We start from the raw sequence: 16,250 nt of genomic DNA, 5'->3' as shown, positions 1-16,250 counted from the left end.
CTCGTGTTGTTTCTTGTTATATTTGACTACTATGCAAGGGTTGGACTGGAGCCAAAGAATTCAGCCTCAGCACAGGCAGCATTAGGCAGTGCCGAGTCTGGAGCAGCCCTCCAGCTCTGAGGTTGTGTTTGGACACTCATATGTAAGAGGAAAGCCATCGCTTTGCAGTGGAGGCTCCTCATTCTGCCCTTTGTGACCACTGAGGTGGGCTGCTGGGGAAGCTGGGAGTGCAGCTGTGACTCTTACTCTGACAGAGGATGTAGGAAGACAGACAGCCACAGGAGCACTGAAGCTGGTGCTTTGCTCTCTGTTACAAGCATGTAACTGGACTTGTCGAGCCCCTGATGGAGTTGTTTCTTAGTCTATACCTTACTCAGGCTCATGCTTTGGTTTTTGTTTCTTTAGGCTGCCTTCTGAAGCATTAGGTTTCTAGCAGACTTCTTCTTAGTCTTTGGAAATATTGCAAGGAAGAATGCAGAATCACATTAGCAGAAAAAGTCAATGTGATTTCCAACAGAAAAAGAAATCCCTATGAAAATTTAAACAGAGTGCTATAAAACGTTAATAATTGCTTTTCCCACTAGCAATAGCGTTTTGTAAGTAGAATTAGATCAAAGGACTAAATTAATCAAATAAGAGTTTCCCTGCATGGTGGTAACATCTCTGAATAAATACTGTGCACACCATTGACATTCAGGAGTCTCTGGGATATTTATTCTTCAAGAGACAGCAGCTGAGTGACTGACACTGACTTGGCAAGTCAGGGTGGGAATGGAAACCTTCCCTCCTGCTCAGGCTGAAAGAGTGCACCTGTGCAGCAATCCTGCCTCTCCGCTCTGCACAGCAAGGCAGGGAGTAAGCTGGTCATTGCCACTCTGGGGCTGCCAGTGACCAGCCCTATTTAGGAGTATAGATGGTAGTTTAATACCACCTCTTTTGTCTTGAGTTTGAAGTCCCTACTGGGAGACCCAGAGGAGACCATATAGCCATGCCTGGAGCACACACCAGCAACCATAGGACTTTAGAGTGCTGTGGATAGTAATAGCAGATTTCTAGCACCCGGAATTATATTCCTCCATTTTATGGCACTGCAAAAGTCTCATGTTGATTAGGAATATAATTCATAAGGTGTAATGAGAAATGATTGCATCACAGTAAAACCCTGCCCTAAGGGGTTTTGCACACAGTAACGTTTTAATGAGTAATTGTGAATGAGGCAACTGCCCTCTCCCCCCTCACGTTTAGGTGACTCCCTCTGCCCTTGCCTAGCTGGATCCAGTCCTTTGCAAACAGACAGGTCCCAGGCAATGCCACCCCACAGCCCTGCCCTGGTGGGCAGCCTCATCCAGGCTGGGGGTGGGAGGCAAGCTCCACCATAGAAAGATGTGTCATGACATGTTGGCCTCGAGGCTGGATAACAGGACACAGTAATGTCACTGCAGGTAGATGTCCAGGTGGATTCTGGGGAGGTCTGTGTCCCCCATGGGTTGGGATGAGCATTGAGCCCCTTCCTCCTGGCTTGCAGCCACTCCAGCTGCACTGTTTCCCTATCTCCCAGCTTGACTCTGGGCTTATGGAAAGGGGCACAGGTTTGGGAGGTTGCAGCATGGCTCCTGAGCTGTGCAGGATCCATCCTGGCCAGGCATCCTGCTGCCTCACCTCTGCCTTCCCCTCCCCTGCTGCCTGCATGTGCGTCTTGGCAGGAGCCTGTTCAGCGGGCGGGGGGTGAAAGAGCTTTCTGAGTCGCCATCATTTCCAGTTTTGTGATACTGTGAGGTTGATCTCCAGGGCTGTGAAATTGCTTCCCATGGGTCAGCAGTGCTCATATCAGAAACTACCTTGATCATGAAACTGCTCCCTTAGCAGTCAGCTCATGCTAGAGGTGTATTATCTAAAATAGTGCTGTTTTTAAAAGTAGTGGAAAATTATTTGCCAGACATACTGGGAGGGCATTTTCAGTATATTTTTACTCATATTTGTTGCCCACTTGCTGGTAAAAAATGGCAGTGTTATGCTTCCATTTGATTAACTTTTGAAATGGCTGTTTTGCAAACTAGGTTGTTGATATGTAAGACAATGAAAACAGATGCCCCTCTGTTAAAAAAAAAAAAAAAAGCCAAGAGATGTTACGGTGACGAACCTGAAGAACAGAGAGTTTCTATCCTCTTTCTCTTCCAGGCTGTGACACATTCGCAGTAACACTAATGTGAGGGACTCCTGGGTTTTGTTTACTGCTGAGTGCCTGCTGCTAGGCGTTGCTAATTTTTTTTTCATCCCAAGGGCTTCATTTGTACCAGTGCTTGTTGTACGCTGTGGTTTTGGGGATTCAGGCAGTAAATAGACTGTTTCTTGGCAGACGGGTATGATTTTTAGAGAAAGAGCAAGGGTATCTCCTCCAGAGATGAGTCAACAGCTGGGCGGCATGGAGCAGAGGAGGAAAAGGTTTTCTGCCGCCCTGCATTCTCTAATCCTGAGTGTCTTCAACTTTCTCCTTTGCTTGCCAAAGCTTACCTTCCATACGGGGTGAGCTCGGTCAACCCGGGGGCCGCCGGGGCTGGCGGGGCTGGGGCAGGCAGGCTGTCCCGCTCTGGCAGGCTGCACTTCCACAGGCTGGACTCGGAGCGATTGGCCCGTGCGGATCATGTGGGAGAAGCAGGAATCCTGAGTTGTAGCTTTTGGCACTCCTTTTTCTTTTAAAGCGCTTGCTCTTTTCAGCTCCCCAGGGCTTGTTGCCTCCCTCCTTTCATTACCCTGATTATAATCTGGAGTAGCCACAGCAGAGACCGACGCAGTGATTTTAAAGGAGCCTAGATGTTTAAGCAGGTGCCCAGGACTTCTGGCGCTGGTTGTTACTACCTAAACTCGGTGTCACCTGAGGGCCAGGAGATGTACTTGCGATTCGATCAAACCGCCAGACGCCCTCCCTACAGGACGAGCAGGATTCTCGCCCGTCACCAGCTACTGACGAAAATTCAGCAAGGTGAGTTCCTGGCAGAAGCTTTCCTTCGCCTGGAGCTGTCACAGGGTCTGCAGGTCCCCTCTTTCTTATGAAAACAGGTTTTAATGCCTCATATATCAGGCTGATTTCCTGTCCCTGTTCTGAACTAATCTGGCTATAATCCAAGTTTGAAATAGTCATTCATACCTTTGTGCTTCTATACATGTATGAGTATACTGGGAACCAAGAGACAAACACTAGTGCATGATTAGCTATTTAACTAAATTATCTTTTAATCATAAACTGTGCGGTAACTTAGGTGCTGAAGTTCGTCTGTTCTGACTGGCAGAGCACTTACTGGCATTAGTACATCTGCTCCCCTTGCTACAGGTAAACCTGCCCCTCGTAACACACAAAGGGAGAATAGCTGATAATCCAGTTTAAAACAAAGCAGAAGTGCTGGAGAAGGCAGCTGGGGGGTAGCATCCTCTGGAAACAAGCATGTGTAACTGTCAAAGGATTAGAAAACTTGTCACATGTCGTTAAAATTGCTGACTTGGCTTTCTGCAGCTGCTTGTGCAGTTATCTAGGCAGTCATTACACATGTATTGATTTTATTTTTCTCAATATCTACAGCACAAAGCTAAATGCAGATTGGCCTCAGAACAAATCTTTTGGCCTGTGTGTGCAATTTCAAATCATCTGCTGACGCATTAATGCAAAAATTAAAAAAAAAAGCTAACTGTACAGGTTTTTCCAGATTAAAAAGCAAATCAATACATAGTTTTGTATTGATCATAGTTTTTGCATAGCATTCTGTTTCCACGAATAGCAATTTCCAAAGTGGATGTGGCCCTGCATGCAGAAGAAGAGTATGTAGTGTATTTGTCATGAAAAAAATAAAATCCTAAAGGTAACAGTCATCTGGACAGCTTGCAAAAAGATGTTTGATTCTGCTAACTAGGGGCGGACATAGAGTTAACATCATTTACTGTCATATCTGGCGGATATCATGGAAATTGGTGTGAGCTTCTGACCAGTTATATGGAGTGGCTATTTCTGTGTGCTGCTTTCCAGTAAGATTCCTTATATCCGTGGATGTCAAACTCTGGCAGAAATACAGGGATATGGTGATGAAACTTGGATTGCATTTGTAAAGAAAACAGTGTATAATTCTTTGTCCAGCTTTTAGAAAAGATGAAAAAGATAGTTTCTGTAGCAATTAGGAGAACGCAGTTGTTTGCAAGGCGGTCTCAGGAGCTGGTCATGTTTGAAGGATACTGGTCCTCATTGCAGCTCTAATATCAGGAAGGATATTATGTCATTCTGTGTACCCAGTGTACGGCCTGGATTGAATGGAAAGGAAGGGTAAATTATTTCCCTTCAGGTTTATTTAAAAATGTTTTGGGTACAATGTTAGTACCAACTTAATGTTCAGGCCACAGCTGTGGATGAGATGGATTAACACACCCCCTCTTACCTGTCATAGTTCTGTTTAAGGTTCCCTCTTGTAAATTGTAACCCATCAGCTGTCCAGGACACGCAGGGCTGCCAAAGCAACCCCACAGTGCCGAGGGTTTCAGGAGACTGCATGGTGGGACAGGGAGGAGTGTCTGTGCTGTAGCTGTACTTCCTGCAGCTTGTTGCGTGGATGATCAGTCTGTGGTGAATGACCTCTGCTCCTCTGCCACAGCTTTCCAACCTGTCCTGCACAGGGCTGTATGGAATGTTGTTTGTATAGCACCTTGATGATGTGATATATGTTACAGATTCATATATGAAATATTTGTGTATTTTGGTTCACTAAGAATATGTTGTTGCTTCCTTCACTTCTTTTATTGGTGGAAAATGGACAGAGTCCACTTGGTCCTAGTATCAGTTCTTATTGATAATGAAATTATTTGTGCAAATAGACAGATGTTCGTGTGTGAGCCCATCTCTAGTAAAAACATATAGTGCAAAACTATAGGCATTTTTTTCTGCAGTGCCCCCAGTTATATCATAATTTTGATGCTGCGTCAGTATGTCATCCTCTGAGCTTCCCTTGTTCACACTGTAAGCACTGTGAGGGTGTGCAAGTTAGTCCCAGCAGGTACTGGAAAAGAACTGTAACATGGGTTGAGGTTTCAGCCTGTCCCTTTTAGAGGTAAGTTTACCCCACTGGCATGTGGGAATTGTTACTAATGGAGATGCCACAGGGCAACCTATGAAGAATGTATTGAAAGATATATCAGGAGATGCAAGATGACAACTGAAACTTGCTTTCACTCACCCAATTTGATAAAACATGTAAAATCATTATTTAGTCTACTTGAATTTGTATGTCCTTCAATCATATATTTTAAGGCCATTAAGACAGTGTATTTGAACACTGCTACTCCTGTTCTTGTGTTATCACCTCCCCAACCTGACTGTTTGAATTACAGCATATGTTTAGAAAAACATCCAGCCTGCATTTTAATATTGCTGGAATGATGAATCCTGTCTGCTTAATTACTTTGCTAAAAACAGATCTGCCACATGAAATGCTAAGTTGCCTTGGGGCTTGTTTGAATACCTGCTCTCTCCTTCTTGTGCAGATATTTTTTCAGTTGCTGGTGTTCAGACTGGAGGTGCCCACAGTAAGAAACACTGAAGTTTTTCCATCAGGACTATTTTTCCTTAGTGAAAAGAATGATTTAAAAAATCACAATGTGTCCAATTTAGAATGTATAAAGCAGTCAAAGCTTCCATTCCAGGACAGGAACCTGGTTCACTAAGGCAGTGTAATGCAAGGTGTTATATATACTGCTGCCATTTCAGTCATTAGCTGTATGTACTATTCTAAACAATGCTAAATTACTCTATCATATTGTGGAATACAGCTTCTCTTCCTCCTCTGAAAACATGTTTGCCGAAGAAGCTTTCCTTTGTATTTTCCTATGGTGTTAGTTAAAAATAAACTAAATGAATCATTAGAGGAATTATGCTATTTAATCATTTCTAAAAAGAAAACCACCACAAGGGAAATGAAAGGAACTAGACTGTTATTTTAATCAGATCATACTTTGAAAGTCCTAAATATTTGGTTTATGTACACCACCAATTCCTTGAGGCAGAATTATGTGGTGGCCTGTGAATGTGAGTAGTAATTATCTGTCTGATATTAAATAGGTATTTTCAAAATGTGATCTTTTGATGATTCCCTTTCCCCCATAAGCCCGTTAGTTTCCATGCTGAAGGGGACACATGCCTCAGCATAAAGGAACAGGGTGTAGCATGCTTGGTCTGAGATATTTATTCAAACCGTGTATGCAGTAACTGTATGAGAATTCATTAATGATTACTCATGTTCTCTTTAAATAAATAAGGTGGTGACTTTCAAGAATTTGTATTACATGAGTCACGAAGTTGTTATTTCTTTCACACTGCATGGCTAAATTCAGTGCAGAACAGAAAACATAAGAAGTAGCTGTAGGTAAAAAGTAGTGAAGAATTAAGGTCATACTCTGAAAATGCTAAATTGAAATCACTGACTGTGCATCGTGAGTGTAAGTAAAGGTAAACAAAGCCACATTTGCCCCAGCACAACCAGGCATCACCAATAAAGAAATGTCCCCATTCATCTAAAGTAGAATTTGGTTCTTAGACTGCAATTTCAGTAAGAAAATAATATGAAGAAATGAATGAAAATAAGACAAATTCTTCAGTGAGTAAATTCCAGTCCACAGTCAATAATGCTCTGTGATTTGTCTCAGTTTATGTCCACAGGCAAGAGCAGCTGAAGAGAATTCCTTGATAGATTTCAAAGCAGACTTTAACTGTTCAAGGCACTATCTCCATTCAGCACTAAGAAGATGTTTTATACTCTTATATACTGCAAGCTCAATTTTGATCCTTCATGAGTGCTGCCACTGCTGTGTCACCTGTGTTTGTCTGGTTTGAGTGAGCAAGTTACAGAGGCATGTGAGGGACTTCGCAAAAAACTGCATTTCAGATGACTTTAAATTTCAGCTGTTAAACAAGCTGTAATATACTCCCATATTCAAAAGGAGAACTTGGAAATAATGTAAATGAAAACATTGCAGTCATAGTCTGCATTAAAAAAGGCCAGATCACATTCTTGATACACACACAGGTACAGAGTACCTGTCCATCCCTGGAGGTGGGAAACAGGATGTGATTATATAATTAAAGACTGTGGTTTTTTTGTTCAGACATACAGGGAGGACGAAATACAGTTCAGGCAACCTGAACTATAGCATTTCCCATGGTTTGGATACTGGCCACTTAACCTACACATCGTTAAACCTCATTGTCTGAACCCAGGAGAGTAAAAGATTAACCAAGAAGATTCAGAGTTGGTGGTAGTGGTACAAACACCCCACTCAGGTCATCTCTGACCAGTGCCAATGACAAGCTTGTGGGGTAGCTCATGGTAGCAGCAGTTTGTAGTTCCTGCTCAGCACCTTTGTGCCTCCACTTGCAGTGGCCCCATGTCTGCACTCTAGCCCAGGCTCACAGGAGAGGACGAGTCTAGGGCTGGGGTGGCCTGAGGCACTGGGAGGAATATCCTCAGCTGCAGAGCTGCCTTGCAGACCTCAGCTGGGACATGGTCCATGACCCTCTCCAGCATCAGACATATGTGGCACAGGCATGTGTTCACAGCAGAAGGACCTTTGGGTTGGTTAAGCCATATCAAGTCTTGACCAAGTCTGTGAAAACTGACGTATAGTATCATTAGAAACTAGATCCTACATCATGTGAAGCTTCTTCACCATCATCTTTCCTTCCTTACACATTCTCTTTCCTTAGGTCCTTATTCCTAAACTTAAATAGAGTTTTTCAATTAAATTGTAGAACTTATTAAAAATATTTTTTCTAACTTGGTACTTAAAATGGTTGAAATATTTGTATGAAACCTTCACACAACAAATGTGAACATCCTGAGGAGTATTTATATAAAAAAAAAAAAAAGCAGAATTATATCATAGAATTACTGAATGGTTTGGGTTGGAAGGGAGCTTAAAGCTCATCCATTGCCAACCCCCCTGCCATGGGCAGGGACACTTTCCACTAGACCAAGTTGCTCAAAGCTCCATCCAACACTACCAAGGATGGGGCAGTCACAACTCCTCTGGGCACCCTGTGCCAGTGCCTCACTGCCCTTATAGTGAAGATTTTTTTCCTAATATCTGATCTACATGCCCTTGTAAAAAGTCCATCTCCAGATTTCTTGCAGCAGCAGTGTGACAGATTGCAGTCCAGCTAATTAAAGTTTAGAAAATTGTGCTTCAAGGACCACAGGACATGTGAAATGGAGAAACTGGAGTCACTACCTAGCAAAAAAGGTTCTAAAGCTGAAATTATCAAGAAATACCTGTGTGGTATGTATCAATAAATGGCCTGTGTGGTACTGGAGATGAGATTCAATGATAGTGGTTCCTTCTGGACTTATAACTTTACAGCCAGTGTCAGTGACACTTCTGCTGACACATGCAAATTGGATACCAGGAGGGAGATCTTGGCTCTTCTTTCAAGTAAAGAGACTTTTGCTCTCGATTTCACTGAAAGCAGGATTTCAGCCAAGGTGAAATCTTAGCTTGAGACATTTTTGTTTTGAAATTGTTTGTGGTGAAATGAACAGCTGTAGCTGTGCTATGTATCTCCTGTATTGATCACTGAGGAGATTTTTAATTTTCACATGAATCCATTAATTGTATAATTACAGCCAGTAATGTTAAAAGGCATTTAAACCAATTAATGCAAGATATATGCTCAATAAATGAATCATTAGATTAATAATATTTTTTTTTAGCTTGAATTTACAAGACGTGATAACTCACTGGGGTATATAAATTGCTACATAAAAGTGAAATAGAAATTGCTCACAAAAATACATTAATTAAGAATCAGTACATAGCACTTCTGTTATAGGAGACTTTTATGTCTGCATTTATACATAAATCCCTGAAAATTAGGTGCAGTATTTATACCATGAGCACAGTAAAAACATCTGCAGTTTTAGGTTCCAGAGAGATATTATTTTTCTCTCTTGGTAACAGACTTTTTTCTTTTTGATTCAAATGCAAACTGTGAAGTCATTGGTAGCATCTCAGCCATAGTCATTATTTTTATCTCAGTTGATACAGTATTCTCAGACTTTTAGTTTCACTTAAATTTATGCAAGCTGTTCCACAGAGGGCATCATATATATATAAACTAGTGCCTAAGCCTCCAATGGAAGGGGCAGAGAAAACAGGTTCCTTGTACTTGGGTTATTAAACTATTTCCTGTAGTTGGTTTTGTTACACTTTGCAATAGCTGCTTTTGAGTGTAAAATGCTGAATTATATGGCCTGTGGGCTTGATCCAGTATATTCTAGTTGTGTCATTTCTTATTCATACTTATTTTACAGGTATTTGAATATGTGATGTCAGTAAATCCTCATCTTCATGCCTTGTAAAATTTTCATGTGTTGTATTTTTCACTTAAAAACCTGCTGAGTTTTCCCTTTCAGGTTCAGTTCAACAGGTCAACTGAACTTACTAGAGCAAGTCATCACAACACTAATTGCATACCGTAATATAGTGAGGGAGACGAGGGCTTGAGCACCTTGAGCTGGCCTACTTAGACACTGCTGAAGAGCAGACATCATAATTCAGAAAACTTGGAACCATTATGGCTTAGCTGAAAAGGATGTGTGTGCCAGTATGAAAACATCTTGTGGCTTTTCATTTCTCATCTGTTACAGGACTGAGTAGGTTAATTCTGCTGGTAGAAGAAAATCATCTCATAGCACCTCAGACTACATGGGATTTCAACCAACATACACCAGCAAATGAGCCAAAGTTTCTGTCCTTGTGATGTTAGGTGAACTCCAAGAAATAACTTATTTTAAAATATGGGCTGTGCAGTACATCTTAAGTAAATACCATCTGCCAAGCATGGAAGCTGCCTTGCTGGAACACACTAGGATGTTTTACTTTCCACTTGAAGTCCTTTGCCAAAGAAGGACTCAGCCCTGCAACTTAGATGAATCTTCCTCTGTACTAAAGGAGCAAAATAATAAATCCTAATAATGTCAACTAGTATTGTTTTAATGAGGTAGATATTACAGGCCTTTGGCAATAGTTGTGCTCTCTTTTAATAGGATTGTGGTTGGAGGAAGGTCTGTTTGTGTGAGCAGAATTTTCTGGATTTGGAAGCAAAGCGTGTATATATTGTCTCTTTCATTTAATCTTCATGGCCTAAAGGGTATATGACTTTTTGCCCCTTAATGTGTCACTGCTGTCTTTCATAATTTGTTTATTTTATTGACTGTGCTGTGCTTATTTCTTATTCTTCATCAGATGTGTAGTTTGGAGTATGGAAAAAAGCAGTAAGTCAGAATGGAATCTCTAATTTTAGCTTCTATCCTCGTTAGTTACAAACACATACCCATCAGCATCCCCCATTCCCCAAACCTGCCATTTTCTGTGAGATTTCTCAGCTTCCTTCTTGAAATCCCATTTGCAGGAAAATACGACACCCTTTTATTAAGGATAGGCATTTCCTTTACTGCCAAATGAATCCAGAAGTGAGGATGATGGTATAGCTTTTACTCTTTAACACTTACCTGCAAGTGAGCTGCTGCTTCTGCAACCCCCTCAACCCATGCTGAACCCTGGGGTTTTTCTGTAGATCTTTAGCAACTATTTCCCCTTCCTTACTACACGCATCCTTTGGGCTACTGCTTCAGTGCGCCTTATCCGCATTATCCAGAAGTTTCTGCTTGCAAATGTAAGGTGTTAACACATCACGTTCCTGTGTTGGTATGATGCTTATGGCAGTAAAATATCCATGAGTCTGAATGGGCCTTTCTGTACTGCTAAACAAAAGGGATTGCAGGTGAACTGGAGTACCCTCTGCTCTGTTGAGCAGAGGACTCCCTCGTTCTTTTTTGGCCTTCTCCACCTAGATTAACTCAGAGGAAGTTTATGAGAGAGAGAGGACTAGTCCTAGGTGGTACAGACATGAGAATTAGGCTGTCTTTCATTTAGCTGTGTAAATATAACCACTCTTGCCACTACCACAGAATATGCAAAATGAAGAGAAACCTTGCTACAGGTTGTAAAGATATAAGGTTAATGTTTCTGTAGTATTAACCTCTAAAAAGGTAAAAATTGCTTGCTGTAATATAATTTTTAATGCTTGAAGTTTCTGAAGAAAGTATGCAAAAGTAAATGTAACCTGTCATGAACTGCCTTTCCATTCCTGCATAAATGCAGAAGTAAATTCTTTCAAAAAGCCTACTCCTGAAACCTTTTCCATTATTTCATACAGACAGTTCACATTAGCTAACCACAGCCTCATCCGTCTTTTGAAATCAATATCCCAAATTTGTGTAAAATCAGAACCTGTGGAGACTTCTCCAGTCAGTGAGATCATATTGCTTGTCCCAATAATGGCAGCATCATGGAGCATCTTTCCAAAGGACCTAAGATTTGAAAAGGAACCAAAGACATGACTCTTGATTTGAGAAAGAAGTTAACGCTCAAACGGCACAAGTGTAAGACTCGTGTGAAAGGCACAGACCTTTTGCATCCCTTTAGCTTCAGGAAGTGGTAGAATGGTTAGTTTTTCCTAATCTCCAACTGGTATGGGAGTGGGAGTCTGGACAGGACAAGACTCTCCGAGCCGCACAATGTGGCTTTTTCATAATACATTTGGCAAATTCAGATGTTCTGTGGGATGAATCTAAGTTTTGTGTCTTTAATTGCATTTGATGGTAGCAGCTGAATATCTAATCATTCTGCAACTTCAGAGATAATGGCTTTCTCTTCCTGCAAACATTTATCTGAGAGGGATAATGTAAAATCCAAAAGTTAATGCTTGGCACAGGCAGTTAGGCAGTAAGTTCTTGGCTTTTTTTTTTTTTTTCCTTTTTCTTTAAATTTTTACATCTACATTTATGCATATTTCTGAGTACTTTTTAAAACTGACATTCTGTGAACTTCACTTCATTAAAGACATGACGATCTGCTAGGTCTTATCCAGAATTAAAAGGAGTTTATTTTTTTTAAGTTCAGCAAGCATTAGACTATATCTGTTTTAAAAGCCCTTTCCAAATTAAGAGGCTGAGATATTCAGAATACTTTGTCCAAAACCACTTTATCATTCCAACTGCTGATTCTGCATTAAAACCAGACACCCATGCCAAAACTTGAGGTATTGCAGCAAAAGCTGCATTTCATACCACTGCCTGAGCGGTGTAGCCTGGGTGGAATAATACTGGTGCTGATTCATGGCCAGGGTTGTTATATCTGTATCTAGTGCTTCACACCAGAAGCTAGAGCTGTCTTTATCCTGCCAATGGCCTTTCAGACACTACGTGAGTAGTGCTACCTAAAGAAATACGTGGCTGCAGTTCATCTCTGAGGTACTTCAGGCCATCCCTCCCCAGCAGCTCATGACCCTGACATCCTCATCAAGGGGCCATGGGCACCAGAGGGAGGTGATGGGGTGCCCTTGCGCTTCCACATGGGGCATGAGGTTTTGTCTGTTCAGACCAATAATGGTCTATTCACCAGCAGCTTCTGAAGGAAGAAAAAAATTTCCGGTGACATTTTAATTCTCTTTTATGTGGAGTTATTTTTAGATGGTGCTGCTGCCAGTTGTATCAAACACTTTGTGTCTTTTGAGTTTTCACTGAACTGCATAACAAGCATTTCAGCTCCCTGATGCATAATGGCAGTGCTATTTGCTGAAAGTCTTATCATTTCAAGTGGCCTCTTATATTGAGATCAGTTCGTTAGTTCTGGCCTGTGAAGTTTAAGAGGAAACAAATGCAGTTGCTAAAAAAAAAAAGAAAAAAAAAGATTTTTTTCCAGTATTACTTATTTTCTCTAATATCAGGATCTGAAAGTCTATTTTAAGACTGGAAAAGCAGATGATCCATATTTCAAGGCTGTAATCTGTCTTCTGACATCCACAGCTGAGTTGTTAAGCTGAGTGAGAGAACTGGACTATTGTTGAGGGTAATTCAGGACATTTGCCCTTATTTTGGTTATTTTTTTTAGTCTGAGAGGACAAACCACTTTGCACCTCAGGTGCTCACAGAAAGCCAACAGCTTTGAGAGCTGCGAGGAGGGGTCACTTATGTTCCTGCAATTATGTAGTCATTTAACTGATTTATGTATAAATTAAGATTTTAAAAAGTATAGAAACCAGTAGTTTTACCCTGTGCAACTATCACGTCACCATCATCATAGTATTTTGGACTAGTCGTGCCCTGACATCAGAGGCTTTGATTCAAACCAGTTATTACTTCATAAGTAAGCACACAGCAGGTTATTCAAGAAATCATTCACTTACTTGACTTTAGCCAAATAATTATGTGTTAATCAGGAATGGCTCAGACCTTTGAAGTTGAACTATTCTAGAAAGTTGCATTTTTGACCACTTCTGTAGAAGACTTTTGTTAAGAAAAACGCTGCATTGTTGTTGAACTCATGCTGGCCACAGGGTCCAAAGTTGTTGAGCAAGCTGGAAGACGGTCTTCACCAGTCACCCTGAGAATTACTGGAAGGCTGTAGTCTAAACTCCTGGAAATACCCCATCTTAGGGCTTTCCTGGGGACTAATATAAAACATCTGCATTTTCATTGGAGTTCTACAGAGGCATTTACTCCCCACACTGGCAGGGCCTTTTAATAGCTCCATGGTATTTGCTGACTGATTCTGAGAGTGGAAGGTTTTTTAAAACTGACTGGTCACAGTAAATAGAGACTTTAGCTTTTAAAATACAAGTTGAATACAGGTTATATGCGATTTTAAAAGATAAGGATGCAAGTGTGTGTGCTTTCTTCTTCAGCAAAGCATTTCTGTTATTACAATGCTTTCTTTCTCCTGAGCACCTGAAGCTGACAGTTAACAATATTTTGGTCTAAACTATTGTCATACAGTTTATTTGATAATAAACATGAAAAAAACAGGAAAACCATGAAAAACTGAAATCACGGAATATTTGTCCTAGTGAATATTCAGTAGGAATCGCCACAATCCATTTAAAGTGAATCAAAAATGCACCACCCACTTTTTTTGAAAGTATTCCTTATTGACTATGTAACAGCTGGAAAACTATGGCAAGTTTTAATTATCTTCAGAAAACAAAAAGCTCTTGCCAACACATGCTGGTTATTATCAGCAGCTGCTGTATGCTGACATACCCTTTCAGCTCATATGAGGCTCAGCTGTCTTAAACAATCATTGTAAAATGTAAAATAGATTTATAGTAATGATCATTTCTTGTTAGATACTTCCCTACTGATGTAATTCGTACTGAATTTAGGGTTGTGTCTTTGTTTAATCTGTAATAAAATTACATAAAGTGACAATGTTTCACATAAGAGTGAGTATAGCATTCAACAGGAATTTAAAATATTGAACTGTGGTGCTTTTTTAACAATTCTTTAAAAAGAATCAGATTTCTTGTTTTCATGGGTTTAGCATTTGTATAAATGTAAAATTTTACTTTCTGCCTTTGGGTGACAATTGCTACAACTTTATCACAATGAAAAAGATACAACATAATTTGCTGATTTAAACCAAAATCTTTACCTTTTACATGCCACCCTTCTACTGGCAGAAGTGAAGACCTTTATGGCAGTGACTGTTGTCAAATTACATGCTGCAATTGTGTTTATTGCATAATTTAGTAGAGCTTGGGTTTTTAATGACATTAATATACCCTTCAGAATCTAAGATGCCAAGAAATACGTGCAACATTTATGCTTCACTGCCCTGTAGAAAGACACATAGGTATGGTAGATTATTTTTCATTATATCTAGAGGATGCATCTTCTCTAAACTGGAAAATTTGTGGTTAACTCAGTTTTCTATTACCTTATATTCTCCATCATTTCTTTTAATTTTGCATTGACAAAGTATATGCAAAAGGTATCAAGCAATCTGTAAATTTTTTGTTTAGTCAATGGCACCAATGCAATTTTAGACCCTTTCTTGGTGACATGAGTGATTGGCTGAGATTTGACAGTTTCTATTCTGAAGCTTAACCTGGAGGTAAGTGTTACATTAGCAGACTGGACACTTGACATGTTAAGGAGTTCTTCCATATGGATTAAAAATATGCAGGAGACTCCACACAGTTGTATTTTACTGAAAAGATTATTGACTTTTGGACTGCAGTTTTCACCCAGTCTGTTCCTTAATCAAATTACAATCTACTGATGTACAGTTCAAATCCTAGTTTTAAGTAGGACACAAGTGAAAGTCTCTCCTAGGAAACAGCCAGTGCACATATGTTTACACACTGTCTTCACAACAGCTTTGTAAGGGACATTTTTCTTTGCTGTTTCAGAGACCCAGAGTTCAGATCTCTGAACAGATCCAAGCAAAGAAAAACACTGTGCTGAAACAAAATAGCCCCAATTTGTAGACAAATAGCCTGTGTAGGAGCATCACAGTAGCATCACAAAATACAAGAAATACATCTGGTCATAGTTTGGTGTCAAAGTTAAGGAGATGAAGCTAACAATAAGCTCTCCTAGCATTAGCCTTTTCTTCTTAAGGTTGAAGAAATCCAGCTCTGCTAGTCTTTCCTTCTATGTCAAGTGCCTGTTGGCACTGATGGCCTGTTGACCATCTTGATTACCTTCTGCAGCGCTTGCTCTGCTAAGCCTATGACTTTCTTGTGCTTCAAAACCCCGAACTGAACAGAGTAGTCTCACAAGAGTGGATTAGAGAGGAAGTAACTTACCTTGATCTGCTAGCTACATCCTTCCTAACACATTAGCCCAGTATGAAGGTGGTCTCCTTGGCCACAAGGGCACACTACCTAGTCGTGTTCAGGTTGTTGTCCAGCATGACCCTGGAGTTCTTTTCTGCAAAGGCCAACCCTGTCCAGTTAGCCCCAACCTGCATTGTTGCATGGGGCTATTCCATCCCAGCTTCAGGACTTTACATTTACCTATGCTGAACAGTATAGGATTCCTGTCAGCTAATTTCTCCAGCCTGTCAATGTCACTTTGAAGACCAGCCCTCCAACATATCAACCACTTCTCCACCATTTGGTGTCATCCACAAACTTGCTGAGAGTGTACTTTATTCCATCACCCAGCTTGCTAATAAAGACATTAAATAGTATGCCCAGTATCAGTCCCTGAAGGATGCAGCTAGTAACCAACCACCAGTTACACTTTGTACTGCTGTTCACAAACTGTGAGACTAGTGGTCCAGCTACTTGTCACCCACGTGATCTATTGTTAGTTCACCTGGTTTGGCTATAAGAATGTTTATAGTAGACCAAGTCGAGCACAAGCCTGCTTGTTCTG

General features: G+C 40.6%; 1 protein-coding gene across 3 annotated transcripts in view; it reads left to right on the top strand.

Annotated features, from left to right (window-relative positions):
- The window catches only part of STARD13 (StAR related lipid transfer domain containing 13), a 253,710-nt gene that overhangs the window by 129,528 nt on the left and 107,932 nt on the right, over positions 1-16,250 (top strand). Inside the window, exon 1 of one of the 3 annotated variants that reach the window (XM_005147615.3) lies at positions 2,812-2,980. The exons of the other annotated variants lie outside the window; for them this stretch is intronic. Within the exon in view, the coding sequence (XP_005147672.1) occupies positions 2,812-2,980 (169 nt within the window). Of the gene's footprint in view, positions 1-2,811; positions 2,981-16,250 lie in introns of those variants that run through there. 3 annotated transcript variants of the gene reach the window in all.

This window comes from Melopsittacus undulatus, chromosome 2 (assembly GCF_012275295.1).
Source record: "Melopsittacus undulatus isolate bMelUnd1 chromosome 2, bMelUnd1.mat.Z, whole genome shotgun sequence".
NCBI lineage: Eukaryota > Metazoa > Chordata > Aves > Psittaciformes > Psittaculidae > Melopsittacus > Melopsittacus undulatus.
This window is presented reverse-complemented; position numbering and strand designations above follow the sequence as displayed.